At 49.3% G+C, this 25,395-nt stretch overlaps 1 protein-coding gene and 1 long non-coding RNA gene across 4 annotated transcripts; one reads left to right on the top strand and one right to left on the bottom strand.

Annotated features, from left to right (window-relative positions):
* On the bottom strand, positions 1-2,484 carry LOC119921159. The gene is made up of 5 exons (XR_005448475.1): positions 2,420-2,484; positions 1,880-2,004; positions 1,172-1,256; positions 171-321; positions 1-81 (listed from the first exon to the last, which is right to left on the bottom strand). It is a non-coding gene; the product is annotated as an uncharacterized LOC119921159 (long non-coding RNA).
* GATA3 (GATA binding protein 3) lies at positions 2,266-24,219 on the top strand. Of its 3 annotated transcripts, none has more exons than XM_038741538.1 (5): positions 2,266-2,512; positions 5,253-5,789; positions 11,560-11,702; positions 16,063-16,188; positions 23,143-24,219. In XM_038741538.1, exons 1-5 carry the CDS (start codon positions 2,272-2,274, stop codon positions 23,425-23,427), a joined length of 1,332 nt encoding a protein of 443 aa, XP_038597466.1. In that variant the 5' UTR covers positions 2,266-2,271; the 3' UTR covers positions 23,428-24,219. The 3 variants fall into 3 exon arrangements, with proteins under 3 accessions (XP_038597466.1, XP_038597465.1, XP_038597467.1); XM_038741537.1 differs by having other exon boundaries at positions 11,557-11,702; XM_038741539.1 differs by having other exon boundaries at positions 11,557-11,702; positions 23,151-23,302.
* Positions 24,220-25,395: the final 1,176 nt, after the last annotated feature.

The following is a 25,395-nucleotide window of genomic DNA, read 5'->3' as shown; positions in this document are numbered from 1 at the left end:
ATCAGGGTCCGACCCTCCTCTCTTCCCGGACCTCGAGTAGAAATGCAGGGGTCTAGGAAGGGTTAGACACCACGCCTCTCCCTGGGAAGAGATCAGACGCGAAAAGTTTGGTAACTAGTTTTCAGGAACGACGTTCTTTCCGATTTCCCTCCGCTGCTGTTTACACTTACGGTTCCAACTTCTTTTCCCCTCCGCTCCCCCGGATCGGTTTTATTTCTTTTCTCAACATCGTCTCTCTCTCCCTCCTTCCCTCTTTTCTCTCCTTTCTTCCCGACAAGTGAAATCTGTTTCACTTCGGCACGCCGCTTCCGTCCAGCGCTCCTGTCATTCAAACCCAAAGAAAACATTTTTTTTACAAATATTAGGCTTGGGAAGGACGGCTATAGCAACGGGACTGTTGCTAATTTGAAATGCTCATTTAGAGGGAAACATATATATCTATATATATCTATATGCTTATTTATAGGAATATATATATATATATATATATATTTCAAACACGGAAATTAGAATTTAACGCTTATTCCTCTACCTGACCTCGGAAACTTCCCTGGAAATTTATACTCGGGGTTAATCTATATAATCCTTGAAAATTTTATTTTCCTGTTTTCACTTTACTTGGCGTAATCCCCCCTCCCCCCCCCCCAAATACTCACTCCAACTTTTCAGGATGGGTGAAGTAGATCTCGTCCCTATAAATCTCAAGTGCATAAACAACCATTCCTTTCCTTCACTGCCCCCTTACCCTCCCCCTTCAAAAAAAAGTTCCGCCGCCGAAATTGGCTTTATGAATGGGGCTGGGAGTGTTGGCTAGGAGGAATCATTCTACCAACCCAATACGAATGGTCAGGATCCGATGCTACGTTTAAAGGACCAGAGTGCTAATTTTCTCCTCCCTTCCTCCCCGCCCCTCTCAACCCCCAAACCTGAACGCCGCTTGTTAACTCTTTCTCCAGTATTTCTAGGTTGTGGAAGGCTATTCATGGCAATACTTTCCGGTCACGGGAGGGGGAGGAGGGAATTTGGGAAGAGGAGGAGGGGAGGAGTGTTATGGGGGTGGGGGTTAAAGTAAAAGAGTAGGTTTGGGTTGCAGTTTCCTTATATTCAGTATCCTGTCCCCTCCTTATCCAGAGACAGGCTCCTCCCCCTTATAAGCTGATGACACTAGGACCTCCTTAAGTTGCGTCGCGCCACAGCTGTCTGAGAGCACTGAGCTGGCTGGCGCCGTCCTGCTACTTTCAGAAAGAATGCATTCCCTGTAAAAAAAAAAAATAGAGACAGAGGGAGAGAGGAAGAGAGGGAGAGAGAGAGAGAAAGAAGGAGAGATACACAATCTGACCAAGCAGTTTCTGCCTCAGTCAGTCTCTCCCGGGTCACACTCCTCTCTCCTGCTCCCCATTACTGAGGTTGGTGCTGCATTTTCTGTTTTCTTTCTTTCTTTCTTTTTTTAGGCACTCATTTTCTGTTTTCCTCCTCTTGGAAGGGTTTTTAATTCTTTTCCATTAGAGGATGTGAGGGGGGAAGGGGATCTCGAGCGGAGTGGATTTCTTTGGGTTCGAAGATTACCGGGCCTGGTGTGGCAGTTGGCTAGATTAGGGTGCTTAGCTGGAGTATGTATGTCGGCGCCTGTCTTCTTTTCCTTCCCTTGGGAGACAGGAATCTGGAGGAGAACTAGGGTAGGGGGGAAGGGGGGAGAGCTCCGTCCGATATGTTGAGCTAGTGATTGTGTGTGTGTGTGTGGAGTGTGTGTGTGCGCGTATTCTCCTCGACAGGCCATAGGTGGTGACCCTATATGAGCGCGCGTGAGTGCCTGCGTGTGTCCGTCTGTAGGGGTGTAGGAGTCCCCAAAACTCCGGCGTTAGGGTGCTCGAGTGCTTACCCACGTCTCCCCCCTCTTTCCATCACAGGTGACCCGTAGAGCAACAGACCCGCCAGAGCCGAAAAGACTGCGTGGGGATTCTCGTTTCAGACCAGTTGTCACCATCACCGTCGTTACTGTTGTGACTATCATTAATTGTCGTTAGCAGTACTTTAAAACTCGCCCCCCCTTTCCTTTCCCTCCAAGCTGCTGGGACTCTGCTCTCTCCCCTTTGCTCCTCTCCGTCGAAACATCTGTCCCAGGGCGAGATCCTCCCCCGGCGGCCCGTGTTGTCCCCTCCCTCCCGGCCCCCCGGAGCCCCCCGGCCCCCCAGGCCCCCCGGCCCCCCGGCCCGTCCCGAGGCGCCCCGTCCAGCCGCGACCCCCGGGGGGACGCGGAGAGGCCGGGCCGGCATGGAGGTCAGCGCGGAGCAGCCCCGCTGGGTCAGCCACCACCACCCGGCCGTGCTCAACGGCCAGCATCCGGACACGCACCACCCGGGCCTCGGCCACTCCTACATGGACCCCTCGCAGTACCCTCTGCCCGAAGAGGTGGATGTACTTTTTAACATCGACGGCCAGGGCAACCACGTCCCGCCCTACTACGGGAGCTCCGTGCGGACGGCCGTGCAGCGGTACCCTCCGGCCCACCACGGTGAGTCCCGCCACCTCCGCCCCGCGGAGGATGCGCGGGGGCCGCGCGGGCCGTGGGGGTGGGGGCCGGACCCGCAGTTTCTTCTTCGTTTTCTGGTCAGTCAATCAATCAATCATCATCATCAATCGTATTTATTGAGCGCTTACTATGTGCAGAGCACTATATATGGTTGTACATATTTATTACTCTGTTTATTTATTTATTTATTTTACTTGTACATTTCTATCCTACTTATTTTATTTTGTTGGTATGTTTGGTTCTGTTCTCTGTCTCCCCCTTTTAGACTGTGAGCCCACTATCGGGTAGGGACTGTCTCTATGTGATGCCAATTTGTACTTCCCAAGCGCTTAGTACAGTGCTCTGCACATAGTAAGCGCTCAATAAATACGATTGATTGATTGATTGATTGATTGGGAAGTACAAATTGGCAACATATAGAGACAGTCCCTACCCAACAGTGGGCTCACAGTCTAAAAGGGGGAGACAGGGAACAAAATCAAACATACTAACAAAATCAAATAGAATAGATATTGAGCGCTTACTGTGTGCAGAGCACTTGGGAAGTACAAGTTGGCCACATTTTAGACTGTAAGCCCACTGTTGGGTAGGGACTGTCTCTATGTGTTGCCAATTTGTACTTCCCAAGCGCTTAGTACAGTGCTCTGCACATAGTAAGCGCTCAATAAATACGATTGATTGATTGATTGATTGATATAGAGACAGTCCCTACCCAACAGTCGCCCCGGAAACGGGCGAGGACCGGGAACGACGCCTTTTAAACCGCACACGCAGGCACACACGCTCCCGGAGCATCCCAGCAGGCCCCCCGAGGAGGGTTTGCGGGGGCGCGGGAGGATGCGCGGCGTCCGCGGGCATTGCCGGCCTCCCCCAGGCCGGCCTGGCTGGCGGTGGAGCCGGCTGGTCGCCCGCAGCCCGGGCAGAGCCCCGCAGGTGATGGGGAGGGGCCGGACTGACAGGGGGGTCCCCGCCCACCAAGCCAGCCTCGGATCCCTAATCGGGGCAAATAGAGTCTTCGACCCCAGGCGGTGGGTCGAGGCCGCCTGGAGACTTGTGTGTGTGTTTGTGATGAATTGTGTGTGTATGTGTGTGTTTGTGATGCATGTGCTGGGGGGGGCGCGGCCGATCCTGGAGTTTCACTGCCTGTGCCTTCCTCCACTCCCTTCCCGGTGTCGGGGGCCAGCCAGGTAAAAACGCCCAGCACCCGGCATTGCCCCCTCCTCGTCTGCCCGCCTGGCCGGGCCTTCTCTTTTCACCCCGGGGGAATAGCTTCCCCCGCCGGCTTGAGGGCCTGGGTTCTAATCCCGGCTCCGCCACTTGTCAGCTGGCTGACTTTGGGAGCAAGTGACTTCACTTCTCAGGGCCTCAGTTCCCTCATCTGTTAAATGGGGATGAAGATTGCGAGCCCCACCTGGGACAACCTGCTGACCTTGTATCTACCCCAGCGCTTAGAACAGTGCTTGGCACGTAGTAAGCGCTTAGTAATAATACCACCACCCCTTCCCATCGGATTTCCCGGCCTAACCGAGCCGGGCCGTCGCTGGGTCCGGCCCGTCGGCTCGAGTGGTGTTTCTTTGGATGGAAAAGGGGAGAGGCTGGGGGATTTCTATTGCCTCCCCTCGGAGAAGTCGCAGGGTGGACCTGAAAAAATAGGCAAAGGAAAAACCCGTCCCAACAGACAAAATCTGAAGGCGTATACGAGGTGGAGGTTGAAGGAAAAAGGGGAGCTAGAGTCAACCAGGAAAAAGTGAGGGATTGGGTCCCTCTTGGACAGGAGAGAGAGAAAAAAAGAGATCCACAGACAGACAGACAGACAGACAGAGACAGGCAGCCCGAGGCCCCCGTCTCTGCGTGTTGACAGAGCTCCTCAGACGCCGGCTTCACCGCTCTGCTGTCACCAAGGTTTTAAAACGTTTGTTCCTGCGGACGGCGCGCTCTCTGCCCCTGTTCAATGCGTACCAGCCGTTAAGTGGAAATGCGGTCGATGCAGACTTAATATTATTTACTATACGACTTCCTGGATAAGAGTGAGTCTTGACCCTTCATGTTCGCAGAGCGCTCCCCCGCCCTCCTTCCCGCGTTCCCCATCCCTTCCTCTTCCTCTCGTCAAAATTTTGGTTTCAATATTGTACTCTCAAGTCGAGAGGCCGGCGACTCGAAGGTGCTTCTCCCGATGGAGGGATGCGGGGGATGAGTTTTTGTTTTTTTTTTCGGGATAGGCAGGGGGCTGAGAGGCCAGTTGGTTGCCCGACCCCAGTACGTGGACTCGAAGGGTCCCGATAAAGATTCCGGGCTGGGGGCAGTCAGGTGGATTGATTGAGTGTCGCTCCGTGGCAATCTCCGCCGGGGCCTCCCGTACCATGAGCCACCCGGGCCTGGTCCAGGAGGGCGAGGAAGGCTGAGTTAGCCGGGCTGGCTTCAGTCCAGTCCTGTCCCAGCTCAGTGCGAATTCTGTGCAAAGCACTGTGGCCGGCCAAGGCCTCTCGCCCCCAATCCCGTTGCCCGAACCCTATGTCGCTGAGCAGATACGGCTTGAAAGGGTGTGTGTGTGTGTGTAAGTGTAAGTGTAAATGTAAGTAAATTTCAGCCTCGTCGACCGAAAGGGATGCGGGGCCCAGGGAGGTTGGGAGTCCCGGGTCCAGGCCGACCCCAGGCCTCAAGGGTGGGTAGGGCCTGCCCGCCTCGCCCCCTCCGCATCGCCCCTGTCCCCTCCGCCCCGCAGGCAGCCAGGTATGCCGCCCGCCGCTGCTGCACGGATCCCTGCCCTGGCTCGACGGCAGCAAGGCCCTGGGCGGCCACCACAGCGCTTCGCCCTGGAACCTGAGCCCCTTCTCCAAGACGTCCATCCACCACGGCTCCCCGGGCCCCCTCTCCGTCTACCCGCCGGCCTCGTCCTCCTCGCTGTCGGCCGGCCACTCCAGCCCGCACCTGTTCACCTTCCCGCCCACCCCGCCCAAGGACGTCTCCCCGGACCCGTCGCTGACCACGCCGGGCTCGGCGGGCTCGGCCCGGCCCGAGGAGAAGGAGGCCATCAAGTACCAGGTGACGCTGCCCGACAGCATGAAGCTGGAGACGGCCCACCCCCGGGCCGGCATGGGGTCGCTCGGGGCCGGCTCGGCCGCCGCCCACCACCCCATCACCACCTACCCCTCCTACGTCCCCGAATACGGGTCCGGACTCTTCCCCCCCAGTAGCCTGCTCGGCGGCTCGCCCACGGGCTTCGGATGCAAGTCAAGGCCGAAGGCGAGATCCAGCACAGGTAGGGTTGCCCCCCACCCCACTCCACCCTTCCCCGCGCCCCCTCTGCCCCTCTGCCCCCTCCAGCTGGGGAACCGGAGGACCCAGGGAGAGGACGGGCCAAAACAGAGGGGGGTCTCCCTCCCCCGACTCCCCCTGTCACCTCCTCGCAGCCCCGGGGCGTCGCCCGACAACGAGGATTTGAGGGAGGCGCTCCCCTAATAATAAGGATGGCGTTGGTTAAGCCCTTACTATGTGCGAAGCACTGTTCTAAGCGCTGGGGAGGAGGCAAGGCGATCACGTTGTCCCACGTGGGGCTCACAGTCTTCATCCCCATGAAGTGACTGAGGCCCAGAGAAGTTAAGTGACTCCCCCAAGGTCACTCAGTAGACATGCGGGGGAGTCGGGATTCGAAACCATGACCTCTGACTCCCAAGCCCGTGCTCTTTCCACTGAGACACGCTGCTTCGTGGCTCAAACCCTATTACAGGTTTGACGTTACAAAGGGACAGCGAACAAGCCAACAGAGCCCCAGGCCCAACAACCGCCACCCGCCCCCGAGCCGCGGGCCCCGGGTCCCTGGTCCTCGCCTGAGGTTCCTAGGATCTTCTAGACTGTGAGCCCGTTGTTGGGTAGGGATTGTCTCTTATCTGTTGTCGAATTGTATTTTCCTAACGCTTAGTACGGCGCTCTGCGCACAGTAAGCGCTCAATAAATTGATTGATTGAATAAGGGCACCTGGGGCCCGGCGGGTGATGCCCACGGCCGGTCCTTCCCACCCTGGAGGAAGAGACCAGGCCAGGGTGGAGGGGCTGGGCCTTGCAGTGTGGGACCCCCGGAGGGAAGAGGGCAGAGGGACAGGGCACAGACGGGCAGCGGGAAGGCAAAGCCCAAGCTGAACTGGAAAACAAACGCCGAATCAATCTGCTAATTTCGCTTTGGGCCCGGTTCCCTTCTCCGGCTGTGCCTAATTCAGCCGGGCGATGGGTGAGCGGAGACGCCTCTCTAGGGGCAGGGAAATTATTCAGGTGTTACAATCTCTCTCTCTCTTTCTCTCTCTCTCGTTCTCTCTCCTTCCTTATCTCTCGATCCGGAAATCCTCGGCAAATTTATTTTACCGGTGCCTTAAACCAAAGCCAAAACCGTCTTCAGGGTCTAAGTAGGATTTTTGCTAACTTCACTCTTACAAGTTCTTAGGCAGAATCTCCCACCCAACCCATCCTTTCCCTCTTCCCCACTCCCCCCTCACCGTGCGCTCGGATCCCGTCCCGATGAGGGACATGGGGAGTCGTATATGTGTGTGTCTGTGTGTGTGTGTGTGTCTGTGTGTATATGTGCCCGCATGCAGGAAAGAACGAGTCCTAGTCCACAATGAATCGGCTGGATCAGCGAATCCTGCCGGCACTTTTGTAGAAAGTAAGAGAGAAATCCGATTGCCGCGTACATGTGTTCGAACGCGTATACACGTGTGCATGTTTGTGCATGTATGTGCGCGCGCATATGTGTGCGTGTGTGTGTGTGATGAGCACAGTTTCCGAAACCCACTTTTTTTTTTTTTTCCGGCGGAGGTCGGGGCTTGGGAGATCGGCGAGCATGAGATCTGTTTTCAGGGTTTTTGTTTTTTTTTTTTTTTCCAGGGCGTGACATTTACTCCGACTGTCTGAACAGGACTGTCTCTATTTAGCTGATATGTTTTAGCTAATCCAATTATTTTCAGACTGCTGCACGCGACAGTTGCATTGTTTATCCCGCGCCAGGAACTTTAATAGAGTCCGGATGCGGTTAGGCTGACAAAAAACTCAGACCTGCATGTTCAATACATGAAAGTAGACCGGAGGGAGGGAGGGAGTCAAACAAAAAGCAAAAGAAAGAGAGGAGAGAGAGAGAGAGAGAGACAGAGAGAGAGAGGGTCTGCTGTGTGACTGAGAAGGTGGGGTGAGGGGCAGCTCAGGGAGTCTCGGGAAAGTAGGGCCTCGAGTGGGAAGGGCCGATTTAGGGGCTGGGATTGAGCCAGGAGGACCCCATGTGTGGGAGCCCCCTGCCCTGTGGGGTCTGGGTTTGGGACTTTTCCAGTTGTGGGTGCTCATAGTAGCGGGAAGAGGTGCTAATGGTAACAGCAACTTTCTCTCTCTCTCTCTCTCTCTCTCTATGCATATATGTGTCAGGGGAAGACGACTCTTTTCCCAACTTCCTAATTCCCCCCGCCCCCCTTTCGCCTTTTTTCACCCTTGCATACTATGTCGGCGTCTCTCAATTTGGCGACTTTCGCTCGTCCTCTTTTTTTTTTTTTTTGCTTCGAACTACATTGCCATTCTAGAAAGAGAGCTGCGATTCGTGTAAACCCAAACCTGGGTCACCTCTTGTACCCCCCCCCCCCACCCCGCCACCTTTCTAAATGATTTTAACCTGGTTTCACCCTTCCAAAAAACTAACAAAAATCGAGGGCCAAAACACCTGGATGACGAGAATGTGTATAAGAAAGGGGTGGAGGGCAGCTAGAGGGAAGTTTCAGAGGACGATGCATGTGTCTGAGTGTGTGTGTGTGCGGGAGCGTGCGACCTTGCTTGCACGCTTGGGTAGGGAGGAAACAGTGGGATCTTCATGGGAGGTGGGGGGGTCTCTGTTCGTTGCGTGTGTGTGTGTTTTCCTTCTCAAAGGCGACAATTGCTGGAGAAGAAGGGAGGGTTACAGCGTTTTGGAGAAACGGTTAAAGTTTGTGGTTAGGCGCGGGTGGCTTTTTTAATCGCCTGAGCTTGCGTAGTAGAATACACCTTTGCAAACAAAAGGCAAGAGCCGTTTTGAAGGGGGGTCACTTCAGAGCCGGGTGGATGTGCCCTCATTCTCTGACACCCTCTTTACCCCCATTGCTCCCCCCCCCCACCCAATTGTCCTGGCCGACTCCGGTGCCGGTGGGATGGTCCCCGGAGCTCAGAGCAGCAACTTGAGCAAGTTCTGTCTGAAACTGGCTGTTGAATGTCAAAAGGCCTCATCGCCTGTGGTTCTCCTCACCCAGAGGGAGGTGTCAGTGTGAATGCTCACCCAACACACACACACACACACACACACACACACACACACACACACACACACACACACACACACACACACACAGTCTCAGGACAAAACCCTTGCAGGGAAACTGGCCGCTTGCAGAAGCCACAGACTCCCCTTCCCCCTGCCAAGATCTGAGGATTAGGAAGTGGGTGGGGGAAACAAAGGCCCCTGAAAGGTAACCCGTGAGTCTCATCTATTTTACCCTGCCACATTTCCCCCCCCCCCTCCAAAAGGAAACCTTCCCCTTACCTCTCCCCAACCTCAGCAAATCAGAGGGACCCCCACTTCCCTAATCCTCCCTTCCTCCCTCCCTCCCTCCCCTTGTCCCCGAGAACCCAACCTGGGCAGCAAAGGAAGGGGTGACCTCCCCATTCCAAGCTGGCTCCAGCTTGGCTTGGTCAGCTCCAAGCCTCTGGTCCAGATGAGCTGGGGAAGGAGAAACAGAGGGAAGGGAGAGGGGATAGAGGGAAATAGCCTTGTGCTAGAGGTTGGGGAAAGAGAAAATCAAAACTCCAAAGCCGGCCAGACTGCCTGGGTGCCCTGCGGGGTCCTGGTGTCTGGCTCATTGGCATATAATAAAATCAAGGGGCAGCTCCCATTCCTCCCTCCTCTCCCTCTTCTTCTAATAATAATAATGTTGGTATTGGTTAAGCACTTACTATGTGCCAAGCACTACTCTAAGCACTGGGTGGGGGGGGGAACAAGGTAATTAAAGTTGTCCCACGTGGGGCTTACAGTCTTAACCCCCATTTTACAGATGAGGGAACTGAGGCACAGAAAAGTGAAGTGCCTTGCCCAAAGTCACACAGCTGACAAGTGGCAGAGCTGGTATTAGAACCCATGACCTCTGACTACCAAGCCCTGGCTCTTTTCACTGAGCCACGCTGCTTCTCTTCTGCTTCTCCTTTGTCTTCCTCTTCTCCCTCCTCTCCCTCTTCTTCTCTTCCTCTTCCTCCTCCTTTTCCCCCTCTCCTTCCTCCTCCTCCCCATCTTCCTCTTCATGTATACCCATTTTCCCACTTCCTTCAGGTTTATGACCAAAAATGAAAGACGTGTCACGCACCTCAAAGCACATCCTCTCAGTGCCATCCTGAGCCCTTTGGAGATGAAAAAAGACAGACAGACAGACAGACAGACAGACACACACACACACACACACACACTACACACATCAACAACAGGTACTTGAACACCACCCCTGCTGCCTCCAGATCCTCGGTCAGTCTTTCTTCACCCCCCCTCCAAAGATTGGATCCCTGGTCCCCTTGCCTCTGGTCTAGACTCGAGACACACCTATGAGGTTTGGGGGAGTGGAGGAGGAGGCTGGGGCGAGGGGCCACTTCCTCCTCTTTTGGAGATTCAAACTTTTTAGGCTCCTTCGGCCAGTTGTTTGCTCCCTCTCCTGGTTCTTGCACTGAATGGGTTTTGGGGGTTGGAGAAAGTCAGACCCCCCCCCCCCCCCACCTCGATCCTGCCAGCCCTGCTGACCTGAGCCTGCGGGAAGTTGGGGGGGGGGGGGGATGGCTGGGGTTCAGCAGGACGAGGTTTGGGGGAGGGGCCGGCAGGGACAGCGAACACCGAGCTTTTTCTTTTTTTCCCTTTAAAAAGGTCATTTTTATCAACACCACCCTTTCCGCCTCAGGAGGAGAGAAATCAGTCAGCAAACTCCCCCACTTCCTCCGCCCCAAATGCCACTTGGAGGGATTGCCCCTCCCTCCCCACGCATGAGCTCCCAGAGCCTGGTTCCCTGGGTTGGGGATGCCCACCCATCCCCGGGACCGGACCCACACTGCACAGTAGCCCTGCCTCGCCTCCGCCCCTACTGTTCTCCCCTGCCGGGTAGTCCTCCAAAGCCACCCCCCTCTTGCCCCTCCTCCCGTTTTGTCTTTTTTCCCCTTTCTCCCCCTTCCCTTCCTGCTTCACCTCCTTCTCTCCCCGACCCGATCTGACCAGCCCCTGGGGAAGTTGCGGCTTTCTGAAACCGCCCTGTGCTGCCCTGGGGGAAACATCAGCCCTCTCTGTTCCTATTTCCTCAGGGGAATGGGTTGACTGAGAGCCTGACCGTGACCGGTGATCAATCAATCAATCAATCAGTCAGTCCCTCGTCTGTGTTGCTGGTGGGGCCAGAGTAGACTTGAACATTCATTGCAACATTCTCCATCGATCTGTCCATCTGTTTATCTGTCTTGTAACTTTGCACCTATCACTGTGACTCTGGATTGTCAAACTCTTATCTGTATCAGGGTAAATCCCAGGTAGAAAACTGAGGAGGATGAGGGCAGCGTAGAGGGTCATTCCTATTTTCTCTTCCCCTTCCCTTGGTCTGATTGTAGCATGTTGCTGAGGCATTGTCCAGAGCCCAGAGGGAAATGGCAGCATGGTAACTTTTGCTCAAGTGACCTGAATAGAAATCTCTGGCTCTCAGTGGCAACTCAGTCCACCCCATTTCCCCTGCCCAAGGCACCCAGAAAAAGGCAGGATTGGGTTGTTATTTAATGGTAGGTGGCTTTTTGGGAAGGCAGGGATAAGGGAGAAAGACATTTTGAAAGGGCAGAGAATTAATCTTTTTAACCAAAGGACCCTGGAAAAGTTGAGGAGGAAAAGAAATTCCCAGAATGTAAGGACGAAAAAACAAGATCCATCATCTCTCTCCCCACTGCCCTACTCCCTGCCCATCCCTTCCTTGTGTCCCTGTGCCTTTTCCATAAGTGACTTATGTGTGATCTTGTTTCCAGAAGGCAGGGAGTGTGTAAACTGTGGGGCAACCTCAACCCCGCTGTGGAGGAGAGACGGAACCGGTCACTACCTGTGTAATGCCTGTGGGCTCTACCACAAAATGAATGGACAGAATCGACCCCTCATTAAGCCCAAGCGAAGGCTGGTAAGTCTTCTTCCTCTTCCTCTTCCTCTTCCTCTTCCTCATCCTCCTCCTCTTCCCCTGCCTACTCCTTCTCTTCCTTCTCTTTCACCACCTCCTCCTCCTCAGAAAGCACTGATCCAACACTAACCTTTCTGTGTTTTTAATTTCCTCTCTTCAGGAAGGAGAGCTTTCTGCAGGAAATTGGCAGGACAGTCCAAAATCATGTCAGCCTGTACAGGGAAAGGTTTTTATTTTTTTTAAGTAGGATGTCTAGGAAAGGAGCTTCTGACTCCTTCTTTCTTTCTCAATCTCCATAACACTGTTATTAGGAATGTGCCGGACAGGTTAACTAATTGTCTATCTGTGTTTCGTTAAAATGATCGTGACTGGTCTTCAAAAATTGTCAGAGTTTAAATAGCTGGTGATGGAGCTGGTTTTTGAATTGGTGAGGGATAACCTATTAGCTAGGTTAAAAGTACTTTCCCTTTCTTCCCAGGAGTAGAAATTAGGGATTCTCCTTAGGCAGAGGTCTGAGTCCAGCCCTGCTTCTTACAGGGCATTGTGTGGGGTTAGTTGGATTTTAGAGTAGTAAAAAAGGAGAGAGGAGGAGCAGAAAATCTTAACACCTTGCCTGCTTGAGTTTCTTTTCAAGACACCAACAATTTGTTTTTGTTTTTGACCCAATGACAATTTTTAAGAAAGGCAAGTGAGATGTTGGCCAAGTTACCTTGTCTGAAGACCAGTAGCTGCAGGCCAGGATGAGCAGGGCAGAGAAGGAAAGGCCAATCAAAAAATGAAACTGTCCTCTGCAAGCCATCTTACAGATTTCAGACATGTAGGCAGGGCGAGGAATTGAAATGCTACCTGTGACGCGGACATTGAGAGAGAAGTTCAGAGTCTGAGGGGGAAAAGAGTCAGTGCAGTGGATGGGTTCATGTCCTGAAATTGATGGGCCCGAAACTCCACATCAGAATTCCACTTTAAACAGTTTCTTAGTGCACCCCACTACTAAAAAAATCCCACACCTTTCACATCCTCACCAGAAAAAGGAAAAAAAAAATCTAGGGATGGGAATACCAGCGAGATGTCAATTTTTGATTTTTTGGCAGCTTTCGATCTCTTTGCTTCCTTCTCTCCATTCCTCTCTCCCCACCCCCGCCCAGTCTCCAACTCCTCAAAGCCTATGCCCCCAACCCTCTACTTCTCCAAATACTGTTTTGTATTTTTTTCTTTCTCTTATGTGCAAAGCTAACTTCCTAGGAAAAAGCTGCCGGATATCTGAGCACTGGAGATAACTCATAAACAACAGCTCTGCTTCCCCAACCCAAACATTAAGATGTTTGAACGTATCAGAACAAGAAGCATTTGAAAAAAACAGCTGGAGGTGTTCGCACAAAATTAATGTGATCACACCACAAAAGAATGTTCTGAATCACTCAAAACCTGGCCCTGGTAAAAACTCATGTCCTAAAAATATACTTAGGACTATACCCTCAAAATGAAAAGAGAAAACGGTGCCGCACTTGGAAATGCAGTCTGTTGTGCTTGGGTCAACATGATATTTTCCCTGTTGGCTTGTCTATGCAGATTCCAGTGAAAGGCCCTACGTATATTTTATATCATTTTGTCTGTGTTTACTTTCCTGAAGAAAGCACTAGGGTGCTGAGTAGTAACCGACTTTCACTGTAGAGCCGAACGGCTACTATCACATTTTAATCTTTCATTCCTTTTTAAATTATTCCTTGGGGAAAAACTTGTACGTAAAGTTCCTCGGCAATTGTGTATTACAACTCTGCAGCTCCTGAATTTTTCTCATCTTCCCCCCGCCGCCCCCCCAACCCTACTTTAACTCCTGGACATCTAACTTATTTATTTATTTATTTATTTTCTCCTGCCTCCTCTAATTCTCCCCATCCGGTTTCCGATTTTTATTTTTGAATCATTGAAGATTTTCAGAAGTGCACTGCCACATAAAATGCAGATCTTCTGTAAGATGCATATCTGCCGTTGAATAAACTAATTCAGGAAGCAGACGTCATTACTGAAAGGAAGATCCTTAGATAGTTTTTTCTATGACCCCAGAATTTTGTAAGGATTTCTGACAGCGAGTCAGCAGCACGGCTGCTCAAAACCATGAGTGTGCTTTGCGTAGTGGTAGCTGACTAGACACTGCGAATGCCTCACCGAGTTTATAGGACTGGGAGGGCTTTTCTCGGTTTTCTCTGTTCATTTGCCTTCCCACCATTATCAATATACTAGAGGAATTTTTATGGTTTATTTATACTGGGAATTCAGTATAATTCCTTTACATACTGTAAAGGAGAAGAAAGTGAATCGGCGTCTGTTAGCTGCCTCCAGTTATTCATACTGTGCATTCAAAACTGTGCCGAGGTGGGATGATTTAAAAGAGAAGTGCTACGCTTTAAGGTTATTTTACAAAACAAGGTTATGAATAGCATATTGTTATAACTGCTGTATCATTGAGAATATCATCTTATAATTTATAATCCTTAGAGATCAAAGGGCATAAATTTGATTACTGGGTTTTGAGTGTATCCACAGTAAATTGACCGCATATCTATATATCTATAGATATATCCTTATGTAAAACCTATCTATAATATATGCTTATATAAAACCCCATAAGGATTTAAGGGCCTGTGGAGTTACCTGCCTTATGCCTTACAGCAAAGCATTAGCATTTGGACTGTGTTTTAGTTTCTACTTCCTCGATCTCTGGAGTTGAAAACTTGCATTCTTATAATTGTGTGCCTCCAATATTTAGAGCTCGCCACAGTCAACTAGGATTGGATGGATGATTTGATTGTCTGAAAAGGGTATTTTTTGTTTTGTTTTGTATCGGGAATAAGGTTCTGCTCCGGTAAAGAAAACTGGAAAATATCTAAGTCAAACAGTTTCTGGTTTCTCCAGTTCCTTTAAGACCAGGTGGTACTCCAGACTTTTCTCCTGATACCATACGGACAGGAAAGCATGTTTGGGTCTCTCTAGTTTCTCTTCCAGGTTTCCATAACTAGATTAAAATTTCCTTGAACATAATCAAGGGATAATTGACTTTGACTTTTTTGGCCCTTGCCTGCTTTTTCTTCTCTGACCCTGAGAGCTGGGCCACTTAAAGAAGGGTTGTTTGGTATCTGTGTGTGTTAACTTTCCTTTCTTGTCTCAAATGAAACTAAATAATTAGTTGAAAATTCCAATATTTTCCCCTCATTTTTGTTTCCTTTGTTATCAGTGTTGAAAATATTTATTTTTGCCCAGAGTGGGTTTTTTTTTGGTGTAATTTCCTGTTTATTTTTGCTTTATTTAAAAAATAAAATAAAAACATCCAAGTTAGAAAAAGATGAAAAGAAATTGTTCTTTTTAAGTCCCATTAAAGCAGTATCCCGAACACGGAAATGGTGGAAAGGCCCTGCTCCCCTGCTCCTATTCCCCCACCACCCCCCCACCCCGACCTCCCCGGCCCCTAAAGTCAAATAGTAGACTGGGTGATTTTTCACACAGAATATGTTGAAACACCCAAGCCCGAGGGGCTGTGGGAGATCAGGTGAGTTGGTCAGGGATCCAGTGTCAGTATCAAGCAGTAAATTTTCTTCTGCTTGCAGTCTCTGTCACCAACTTCAAGTTACTGAAAGGGAGAGAGGAAGACTCCACCCACATGGGGGAAGGTTCGTAAGTTTAGGCTGCCCAAGAGACCATTTTCAGCCACGGTGTCCAAATCTTGATGAGATATTTTTGACAAGTAAGAAAGCCGGTTTTTCCCAGAGCTCTCTAAGGTTTTTGTGAAAAACAAAACGAAGAATGACACGCATCTGCGGATGCCTACACATGCTCTCCTTTCTTTAATCAGTTTGGTTCCACTCCGTGAGGCTCTTAATAAATGGGATCCAGTTGCTCTGGCTCAATACGGGCAGTTCGAATCACAGAATTTGGTGATTTTTGTTCTCCAAGAGTTCAAAAGGTTTTTCTCCCATCCCATTTCAGGGCAGGGGAGGTAAAGCTGAGCCTTCCCTGCCACCACAACTCCAGCCTGAATTCTCTGCCCACCATTCTGACCGATTCTCTGATGGGTCTTGCCAACTCTCAGACTCCCCTCCCTGCCCTGATCCTCCCTCGGACCCCACTAAATGGAGAAAACTATCAGTGCTCTGAGGTCACTGACACCTAGGTATTTTTAAGCTGTGGGATTCTTTTCTTCTAAGAAGATTTTGGGGACCTTCGTCACTTTCATGTGGTCCGCCTGCTAGTTTTGATTTCATTGACAGATTTCTTTTTTTACTTTGTCTCCATTGGTAACGCAACCTATTTAATCCGTGTTTGATTTCTCCCTCCCGCCCGCCGCCCTCCCCCCCACCCCCCCCACCAGTCTGCAGCCAGAAGAGCAGGTACGTCCTGCGCAAACTGTCAAACCACGACAACTACCCTGTGGAGGAGAAATGCCAATGGAGATCCTGTCTGTAATGCCTGTGGACTCTATTACAAGCTGCACAATGTAAGTGTAACTGGAACCCTCCAAGAAACTGTCCCCTTGGCTGGGGCCTTTGCCACGACGCCTCTCTCCACCACCCCCACTTTATCAATGCCCTCCTTTTTTCCCTTTTAAATTGAGCCTCCCCAGTTTGGGGTAGAGGACTAGCCTCAGGTCATTTTTTGTTAAATGATCATTGGGGTAATGGGATCTAATTTGGAACATTTCTTAAAAAAAGAAAAAAAAAAGGGCCGTAAAGTTTGGTAACAGTATAGCCTTGCCACATACGTGCCAAGACAGGAGGGGTTTATGCATAGAGAGAGATATTATCCACTTAGTATGCATTGGAAAACACAACATGCAATGTTGCAATCTGATATGCTTTGTGTGCCTGGTCTGGTTTTGCAAGAAAAAAATGTTCCCACTGGAAAACAAAAAGAAGTCGGCAATTGTATTTTGGTGTTTCCTTACTTGTGCCTTCCTACTAAAAATGACAGCAATAGTGTGTGTGTGTGTGTGTGTGTGTGTGTGTGTGTGTGTGTGTATGAGAGAGAGAGAGAGAGAGAGAGAGAGAGAGAGAGAGAGAGAGAGAGAGAGAGTGTAAATAGAATTGTCATGTGTGGCACACTGATTTCCTGAGACTAAGAGGACTGATTTGGTTACCGGGGGCTAAGTGTCTCCCCTACTCAACCTGTGCTGTGAATTTTAAACGGATCCTTCGTCTCTTTGAGACGTGAAATGAAATGTCGGGGAAGATTTCATCTGACAACTCTGTCTTAACTAGCTTGCCCATGCAGAGAGAGCCTGAGGAGAGCGGCAATCTGAAATTATCCATACCCAGTAAAACAGAGCCTTGAGCTCATTCTCCTCCTCAGGTGCACTGGAGCAATAATCCTCATCAATAATAATTCTGCATAGTACAATAAGGCTTTTCTTCTTTACCTTGGGTTCGGCTGGATGTATTCCTGGCCGCTTTCTCCGGCTTTCTTCATTTGGCAAGTCTCTCCTCTTTGCTTACTGGCCTCCCCAGCCATTTTGTGTAAGTGGCCTTCTTCAAGACAGGCCTGACCTGGCCCTGAGAACTGAGTTCATATTGACCCTAAAGAAATCTCGATTTCTAAAAGGTTTGGCTCCCAGAATTGCTGTTTGCCCTTCCCCTCCAGAGCACTTTTCGTTTCTCTGAAGCTCTTGGCCAAGCCCACCTTTGGAGCTGGGACTGGAACCTTCTCAATCATGCTTGCTCTGTCCACTGTACTCTGGGGTTTCTGGGGTCAAGGGAGGAATTTGGGGGGTTTTTCAGTCCAGCTCAGGACAACCTAAGCATATTGTTGGCAAAAGTCTCTCTTCTGCTCCGTCGGCCCTGACCCCGCTCCTCTATGCCTTACCGAGTCAATTTCCGGCCCTTCCCTCCCCACCCTGGAGTCTCCTAAAAATATGGAATCGCACTATCAATGCATCTGTTCCTCGTTCCTTCCCCCACAACCCTGTCTTTGCCCAGTGGGACAGGGTCAGACCGCAGCCCTGCCTGGCACTTCAGAGGATCCCACTCGCCCACCGGGCTCGAGATCTAAAGATTTGTGATCAAGAGCTGGAAGATTCAGGGGGTTGAGGTTTAGAGTAACTTCTCTGTCATCTTCCGAACTGATAAACTCGGTTGATAGCTGAGTTGGTGTGGGGGTGTGGGTGGGGGGAGTTAGGGAGGTACCAAGGCCTCTAGGGGGTGGTCCCATGCAAAGCAGTTGACTCAGTGCCGGGAGAGAGAGGAGAGAGAGGTAGGTGAAAGCTAGTGGGTGGAAGGGGGAGGGAGTTGGGCCAGACTCCCTGTTGTGGTGTTGGAAAATTTGGCTCAGGATTTTCCAGCGGAGGGGCTGCTCCTAGGTTTGTGGGGCAGTCGGGGTGGACCGTGATATGTGGCTCGACCCATGGGTGGTGCTGGATTAGGGCCTCTGGTCTTCATCCAAGTGCAGAGAAGTTTTGGGTCACTGCCCTGGGGTCACGGTAGCGTCAGCAGCCGCAACTGAAGCAAGGCGGCCCAGGTTCATTTTTTTTTTTTCATCTGTGAGAGGGGCGTCCCAGGTTGGGATGGATTGACAGGAAACCTTTAGGTCTAGTCAGTTTCAAACGAATGCCAGATCCTACCTGGCCTCTGTCTAACTGCCGGAGTATACATCAAGTGGGCAGGATCCTGGGAACGAGACACAGAATTCAGTCGACTCTACTGAATCTATTTATTGATTTATTTATTTTATTTTATGGTATTTGTGAAGTGCTTACTATGTGCCAGGCTCTGTTCTAAGTGCTGGGGTAGATACAAGCAAATCAGGTGGGAAACAGTCCACGTCCCACCCATTTTACGGATGAGGGAACTGAGGCCCAGAGAAGTGAAGTGACATCCCAGGTCACACAGCAGAGAAACGGCAGATCTGGGATTAGAATGCAGGTCCTTCTAACTCCCAGACACATTCTCTCTCCCCTACACCACACTGCTTCTCCAGTTTGACCTTCCTTGCCCACTGGAGCGTTTCTCACACCCATCTCCTGGACCCTGTCCGACTAGGAACCTCCTATTCTCCTGGGATAAGTACATTCCTCTATGTTTGGGCCTGGTCCCCCTGAGGGTTGGTTATTAAATTTGAGGAGCCGGTGCAGTGAATAAGCAGAGCAGTTTTTGGTCTTCTCTCTGGGGAAGCTGGGCAGTAATGAGGTTGGAGTCTTTAGGTTTTCACTTGGATTTCCTGAAAGATCCCGGTCAGCAGTCTGTTTGTCAGAGGCAGCCTGGGAATTACAGCCCACCCCAGACACTACTGCTAGTGTCCCTACTGAGAAGTAGTGTGGCCCAGTGAGAAGGAGCATGGCCTAGTGGAAAGAGCACAGTCCTGGGGGTTAGTGGACCTGGGTTCTAATCTGACTCCGCCACTTGCCACTTGGGTAAGTCACTTCGCTTCTCTGTGCCTTAGTTCTCTCATCTGCAAAATGGGGATTCAATTCCTGTTCTCCCTCCTGCTTTGACTGTGAGTCCCATAAGGGACCTGAGAATCTTGAATCTACTCCAGTGCTTAGTACAGTGCTTGGCTAGTAGTAAGCGCTGAACCAAATAGTACAATTGCTTTTCTTATTGCAGTGGAGGGGCAGCCTTGGGTGTTGTTGTTTTTAGGCTGGCTTAATATCTCTGTTTACCCTTCTCAATACCCTGCAGTCTGGAAGAAGCAGCTATAGGGAGGGAAAAGGGCCTTGCCTTGGAGACAGTGATCTGAGATTATAACTCACTGAATCGATTAATAATATTCATTGAGCCTTTGCCCTGTGTAGACTACTCTACTAGTTCCTTGAGGACAGTGATCATGTCTACTCAATATTTTGAATTGTTCTCTCTCAAGTTCTTAGTTCAGGGTTCTGCACACAGTAATTGCTCAGTAAATACCACTGATTGATAAACTGTACTAGAGCCCTGGCCTGGGAGTCAGAAGGTCATTCGTTCTAATCCTAATCTAATCCACCACTTCTCTGTCATGTGACCTTGGGCAAATCACTTTATTTTCTGTGCCTCAGTGACCTCATCTGTAAAATGGGGATTGAGACTGTGAGTCCCATGTGGGACAGGTACTGTGCCCAATCTGATTTGCCTGTATGCACCCCTATGCTTAGTATAGTACCTGGCATATAGTAAGGGTTTAACAAATACCACAATTATTATTATTACAATTCAGTGTTAAACTCTCATTTACCATCTTATGAAAAACTCTTTCTTAGATACGTGGGCAGGGACATTAAAATTTAGCTCCTAAGGGGCCGTCACTGACTTTCATCTAGGTCACTAGAAACCCTAAAATTTCCACTGATTCTGAAAGCATTCTTGGAGTTTGTAGCTTATGGCCAGGAACATTTCCTCTCTGTTCACAGCCAGAATCTGTATGAAATGGGTGATCTCTGACTATAGTTGGCTTACATAACCATACCCAGAAAATTATCAGTCATCATTTTCATTGTGTTCGTGTTCTCTCTATCTAGATATCTCTGAATGTGGGCCATAAGTATCTTTCTAGTTATCTTGGTGTCTCGGTATCTGTATATCTCAATATTGGAGTAGGTAGCTATTGGTGTTTTTGGGTATCTGGTGATGTAGAGATAGCTGCCTATGTATGTAGGTATTGTTCCATCTGGGTAGCTGGGTAAGCATAGAGAATTGAGTATCTACATGTCAGCAGGTAGATATCCATGTAATTATAGATCTGTACATTATCCGGGTAACTGGGTATCTAGATATTTATCCACCTAGATCTCTGGGTAAAGAGACTAAGTTATCTACAAAGGCCTACTTTGTCTTTAGTTCAAGCTCCCTGGTGGAGGGTAGTCCCTCCAGATTCATTTCTTCAGGGACCCTTTACCTGTGCTACTGGACCAGTCTTGCTAGTATCAGTCAATCAATCAGCCGATCATATTTATTGAGATCATACTGTGTGCAGAGCACTATTCTTCAGAGACTACAGTATAGGCTGCCAGAGAAGTAGCGTGGCCATGTGGACTAGAGCATGATCCTGGGAGTCAGAAGGACCTGGGTTCTAATCCCACCTCTGTCTCTTGTCTGCTGTTGGACCTTAGATGAGTCACTTAACTACCCTGTGCCTCAGTGTTAAGACTGTGAGCCCCATGTGAGACATAAGCTCTAACCAACCTGATTAGCTTTCATCTACCCCAGTACTCATTTCAGTGCCTGGCACATAGGAATTGCTTAACAACTACCTTAAACATATACACGGGTTTACAGGTACAGTCTAGTAGCAAGGAGTTGGATACTGTATTCCCTGCCAGGGTGACTACACTAAGCTTCTGCTCTGCCTCCCAGTCCAGATCCTTTCCTCCTCTCTTCCCCAGCTCAGCTGGGCCTTCTAGAACATGTTTTATTTTAAATGGTATTTGTTAAGCACGTACTATGTGCCAGGCACTGTACTAAGCACTGGGGTAGATATAAGTTAATCAGGTTCAACATAGTCCCTGACCAATATGGGGCTCACCGTCTTAAGCCCTATTTTAGAGATGAAGTAACTGAGGCCCACAGAAGTTAAGTTACTTGCCCAAGGTCACACAGCAGACACTGGTAGAGCTAGGATTAGAACTCCAGTTCTTCTGACTCCCAGGCTTGTGGTCTATCCACTAGGTCACACTGCTTCTCTGGCAGGTGCTTGCATCTGTCTGTCTTTCTGCTACTCCTCTTGCTAGTTTTGGAAGTTTTTACTTTAAAAGTTGGGGAGGACAGTGGTTCCCAGGCCTGTTGTGGATAGCTGCTACCCCATTACTGGGAATGGAATGGATTTCCTCCCGGCATCCCCCTTTCTGCCTTTGGACACCAGGTCAGACTCTCTTCCATAAGAAGGGAGTTCAGTCGGAGGAAATGTAGTGGGTTGTATTCAACCCAGAAACTGAAGTCAAGTGGCCTGCTGACAGTGACAAGGAGCTGTACTTTCTTAGCTCTGCTCCTGGGCTCTGGTTTGAATGTAAGAAGCTTTAGGGACTTGAGTCTTCAGAGTCCAGATTGCCCTTGAACTCTTTTCCCATCATCAGGGTCGGTGGGACTTGGGGGCGGAGGGGCTCGGCTAATGGGAACTGAGTTGAGCAGGACTGAACTGACAGATTCTTATGGCTTAGGGGAGGTGGAACTTAGTGGGACCAGATACCAAATGGATGTTAACTGATTTCCCCACGTTTACCCTACTGCTACTGCAGCACATTCTAAGTGGTTAATGAGGGTTAGGGATAAAAATGGCAGTAAATGACCTTTGAGCTGAGGTAACTTCCCACAGGAAATGAACCCGGTGTGGGGCGAACAGTCTAGTTCCCCACTCATTCTGAAAAGACCAGGGAGGATGAGTGGAACCGAGACTGAGACAAGTGTCTCCTCAGTCCCAAGGTTTAAAATCCAGCATTCTGTAGGCGATACTGATGTCTGGTCAGTGCTCGCTGTGACTGATGTCTGGTCAGTGCCTGCTTTGTGGGCTGGCTTGCCTTTTTAAGGGAATAAGGGTGCCAGGACATATTCCTGACCCTATGAAATCCTTCAAGGGGAGTTTTGCCTCTGACTCTCTGGCAGTCAAAATTATATTCTGCTGTTTGCCCTAAATGCTAGGAAAGCATTCCGATAGTGTAAGTCACAGGGCAGAATTCTGGTCAGCTTGCACCTCTAACATCTTTGGATTTCTGAAAGCCACAGGAGAAAAGCGTTCACTGAAAATGAATCCCCAATTCAGTGGTGGTGATGATCGATCAGTGATATTTAGTTTGTGCAGAGTGTTGTGCTAAACTCTTTGGAGACAGTTCCCTCAGCTGTAAAATGGGAATTAAGACTGTGATCCCCACGTGGGACAATCTGATCACCTTGTATCCCCCCAGCGCTTAGAACAGTGCTTTGCACATAGTAAGTGCTTAACAAATACCATTATTATTATTATTGTTATTATTATTACAGTACTAGCAGAGTGGTCTGATGGATAGAGTATGGGCCAGGGAGTTGGGAGTACCTGGGTTCTAATCCTGGATCCACAACTTGTTTGCTGTGTGACCCTGGGCAAGTCACTTAACTTCTCTGTGCCTCAGTTACCTCAATGTATAAAATGGGGATTAAGACTGGGAGCCCCATGTGGAACAAAGCTGGTGTCCAATCTGAATGGCTTGTATCTTCCCTAGCGCTTAGTCCAGTACCTGGCACATAGTAAGCATTTAATAAATACCATTAAAAAAAGTAGAGTTGGTAGATGCAAACCCTGCCCTTATGGAACTTGCAGGGTGGATGATGGATTGGATAATGCAGGACGGTGATGGGTAGGGTGATGGGGAAGATGAAGAAGAGCATGATGGGGCGGTGACAGAGAGGGTGATGGGGAGGATGGGAGGACGACAACGATAATGATGGCTTTGTGTTCAAGTCTTCCATCGCTTTGGAGCCAGCATGAAAGCAAAAAAAAAAAATAATGGATTTTTGTTTAGATTAACAGACCCCTGACTATGAAGAAGGAAGGCATCCAGACCCGAAACCGAAAAATGTCTAGCAAATCCAAAAAGTGCAAAAAGGTGCATGACAGCCTGGAGGACTACCCCAAGAGCAGCTCCTTTAATCCGGCCGCCCTCTCCAGACACATGTCTTCCCTCAGCCACATTTCACCTTTCAGTCACTCCAGCCACATGCTGAGCACCCCAACACCGATGCACCCACCGTCCAGCCTCTCCTTTGGACCGCATCACCCGTCCAGTATGGTCACTGCCATGGGTTAGACTCCCTGCTCAATGCCTAACGGTCTCAAAAGTGAGATTCTCCCCCCACTCCCATCCCCATCCCCCCTTTATACTTGCATTTTTGCAGGAGCAGTATCACGAAGCCTAAAATCGATGGAAATATGTCATTTGAAGGCAGAAAGCAAAAGTGATGTTTGCCACTTTTTTGGAGGAACTCACTGGGGTGTCTTATGTTCTCAACCACTGAATCTGGATCCCATTTGTGAATAAGCCATTCAAACTCATATTCCCTACTTAACAGGGTCTCTAGTGCTGTGAGAAACAACAGCTGAACATTGCATATAACTTATATTGTAAGAAATACTGTACATTTGAGGAAGACTTTATTGCATCTGGGTAGCTGTTAGAAAGGCACGAAGGACACCGAGAAATGTAAGGAACATGGGGAGAAAAGGAAGGCGGAGTTAAGAAGAAACTCAAATCTAACACGTGGATGGACAGCCCGCCCGTCATGTTTCTCGTCACCGGCTATATCCGTCGGATGCGTTTTAAAAGTAAAAAAAAAAAAAGGTGTGTAGGCAGATCTTTCATTCAAGGCGGAGGGGCCTCCGCTTAAGAAATACTGAGTTGCGGGTGATCGCTGTTGACATGCAGGTATTGCCGTTTAGGATTTGCAGACAGTCATTCTAATCCAGGCCAATATCCATTGTGAACGAGTCCCTGTAATTGTTGTTTGTATGTATAATTCAAAGCACCAAAATAAGAGAGATGTAGATTTATTTCATCATATTATACAGACTAAATTGTTGTATAAATTTATTTACTGCTAGTGTTAAGAACTGCTTTTTTGTTTAAATATTTTTTCTTTCTCTTTTTTTTTTTGGTTGAATAAACTAGATTACATTCGGTTGATCTAAGGTGGTTGTGCTTTAGAGGGATTATTTTTCATTTTGTTTTTTTTGAATGATATTTATTAAATAGCTTCCATGGGTACAGCGGCATCTGTCTTTTCACTCACTCCTCCTGCGGCCTGGTCCCAGATCCCTAACTTCAGGGGCTTACGTCTCGCTGAAGGGAGCCTGGCTGATCTTCGAGCTCCATCTGGGTTCTGGGTGAATTGTCCCTGCCTGTAAACAGACGGTGGAAAAGGAAGGGGAAGAGCTTCGATATTGGAAAGTGAACATGCCGCCTCATCTGGGTGAGGGGCCAAACCCTAGTAGCCGATCCAAGTAAATGAGGAAAGAAAGTAAAGGAGCCATCACCAAATGGAGCTCGATCTGACCCAGCTTCCCCTGGCAGTTCCAGACAGGGACACGTCTTCTTGGAGGTCGAATTTGTCCCAGGGAACGTTGTCTTTTGGGGAGGGGGAGTCATCCTGGTAACTCTGAGCCCCTCAACGCAACAGAGCAGTTGCCACCTCTGTCAGTTGCCCGTCTCATCCTGGAGAACGCTTTGGTTAGCAAAACCCCCACTGGAGATCCCGACTGGGAATTTTGCTTGCCTCAGGGCTACAGGATCAGACCTGCTGCGGACGGATTCCTTGTGGTAACTTTCAAGGTATACATGACCTGGGCCAACTCTTGGGTTTCATTTCTGTTTTGCTTTTCTATTTCCAAATAGCTCCACAGTGAAGGATTTAATGGAATGTTTGCGAGACATTGAAACAAGCATTTTGTAACGCTGTATATTTCCCTTTGACTCTGTTGACAGGATGTGTAACAAACTATGGCAGCACATTTTGAATCTATGTTAATCGCCTCTCTGCTTTCTTAGCAAATATTTTAAACCTAAAACTAAATGTTGAAATAAAAAGGAGTAGAGAATTACTGAGATGCAAATGGAGATCATACTGGCTCCTAACTGAATCACCTACAGTTTTGAATGCTATTTTTCAATTACTTTGAAGCACCAAAGGAAAGAATCACCTTTTGCCATAATAAACTTGGGAGATTTTTGTTTTTCTGTAAGTCACAATGTCTCAGGATTTTCCTCCGTTTTTCTTCATGA

Source organism: Tachyglossus aculeatus (assembly GCF_015852505.1).
Source record: "Tachyglossus aculeatus isolate mTacAcu1 chromosome 12 unlocalized genomic scaffold, mTacAcu1.pri SUPER_6_unloc_1, whole genome shotgun sequence".
Lineage (NCBI taxonomy): Eukaryota > Metazoa > Chordata > Mammalia > Monotremata > Tachyglossidae > Tachyglossus > Tachyglossus aculeatus.
The sequence above is the reverse complement of the archived record's forward strand: the minus strand, read 5'-3'. Positions and strand labels throughout refer to the sequence as shown.

Coding starts and splice junctions, on each gene's coding strand:
- GATA3 (XM_038741537.1), top strand. CDS start 2,272: ATGGAGGTCAGCGCGGAGCAGCCCCGCTGGGTCAGCCACCACCACCCG. Junction 2,513..5,252: donor GTACCCTCCGGCCCACCACG/GTGAGTCCCGCC, acceptor TCCGCCCCGCAG/GCAGCCAGGTATGCCGCCCG. Junction 16,189..23,142: donor TCTATTACAAGCTGCACAAT/GTAAGTGTAACT, acceptor ATTTTTGTTTAG/ATTAACAGACCCCTGACTAT.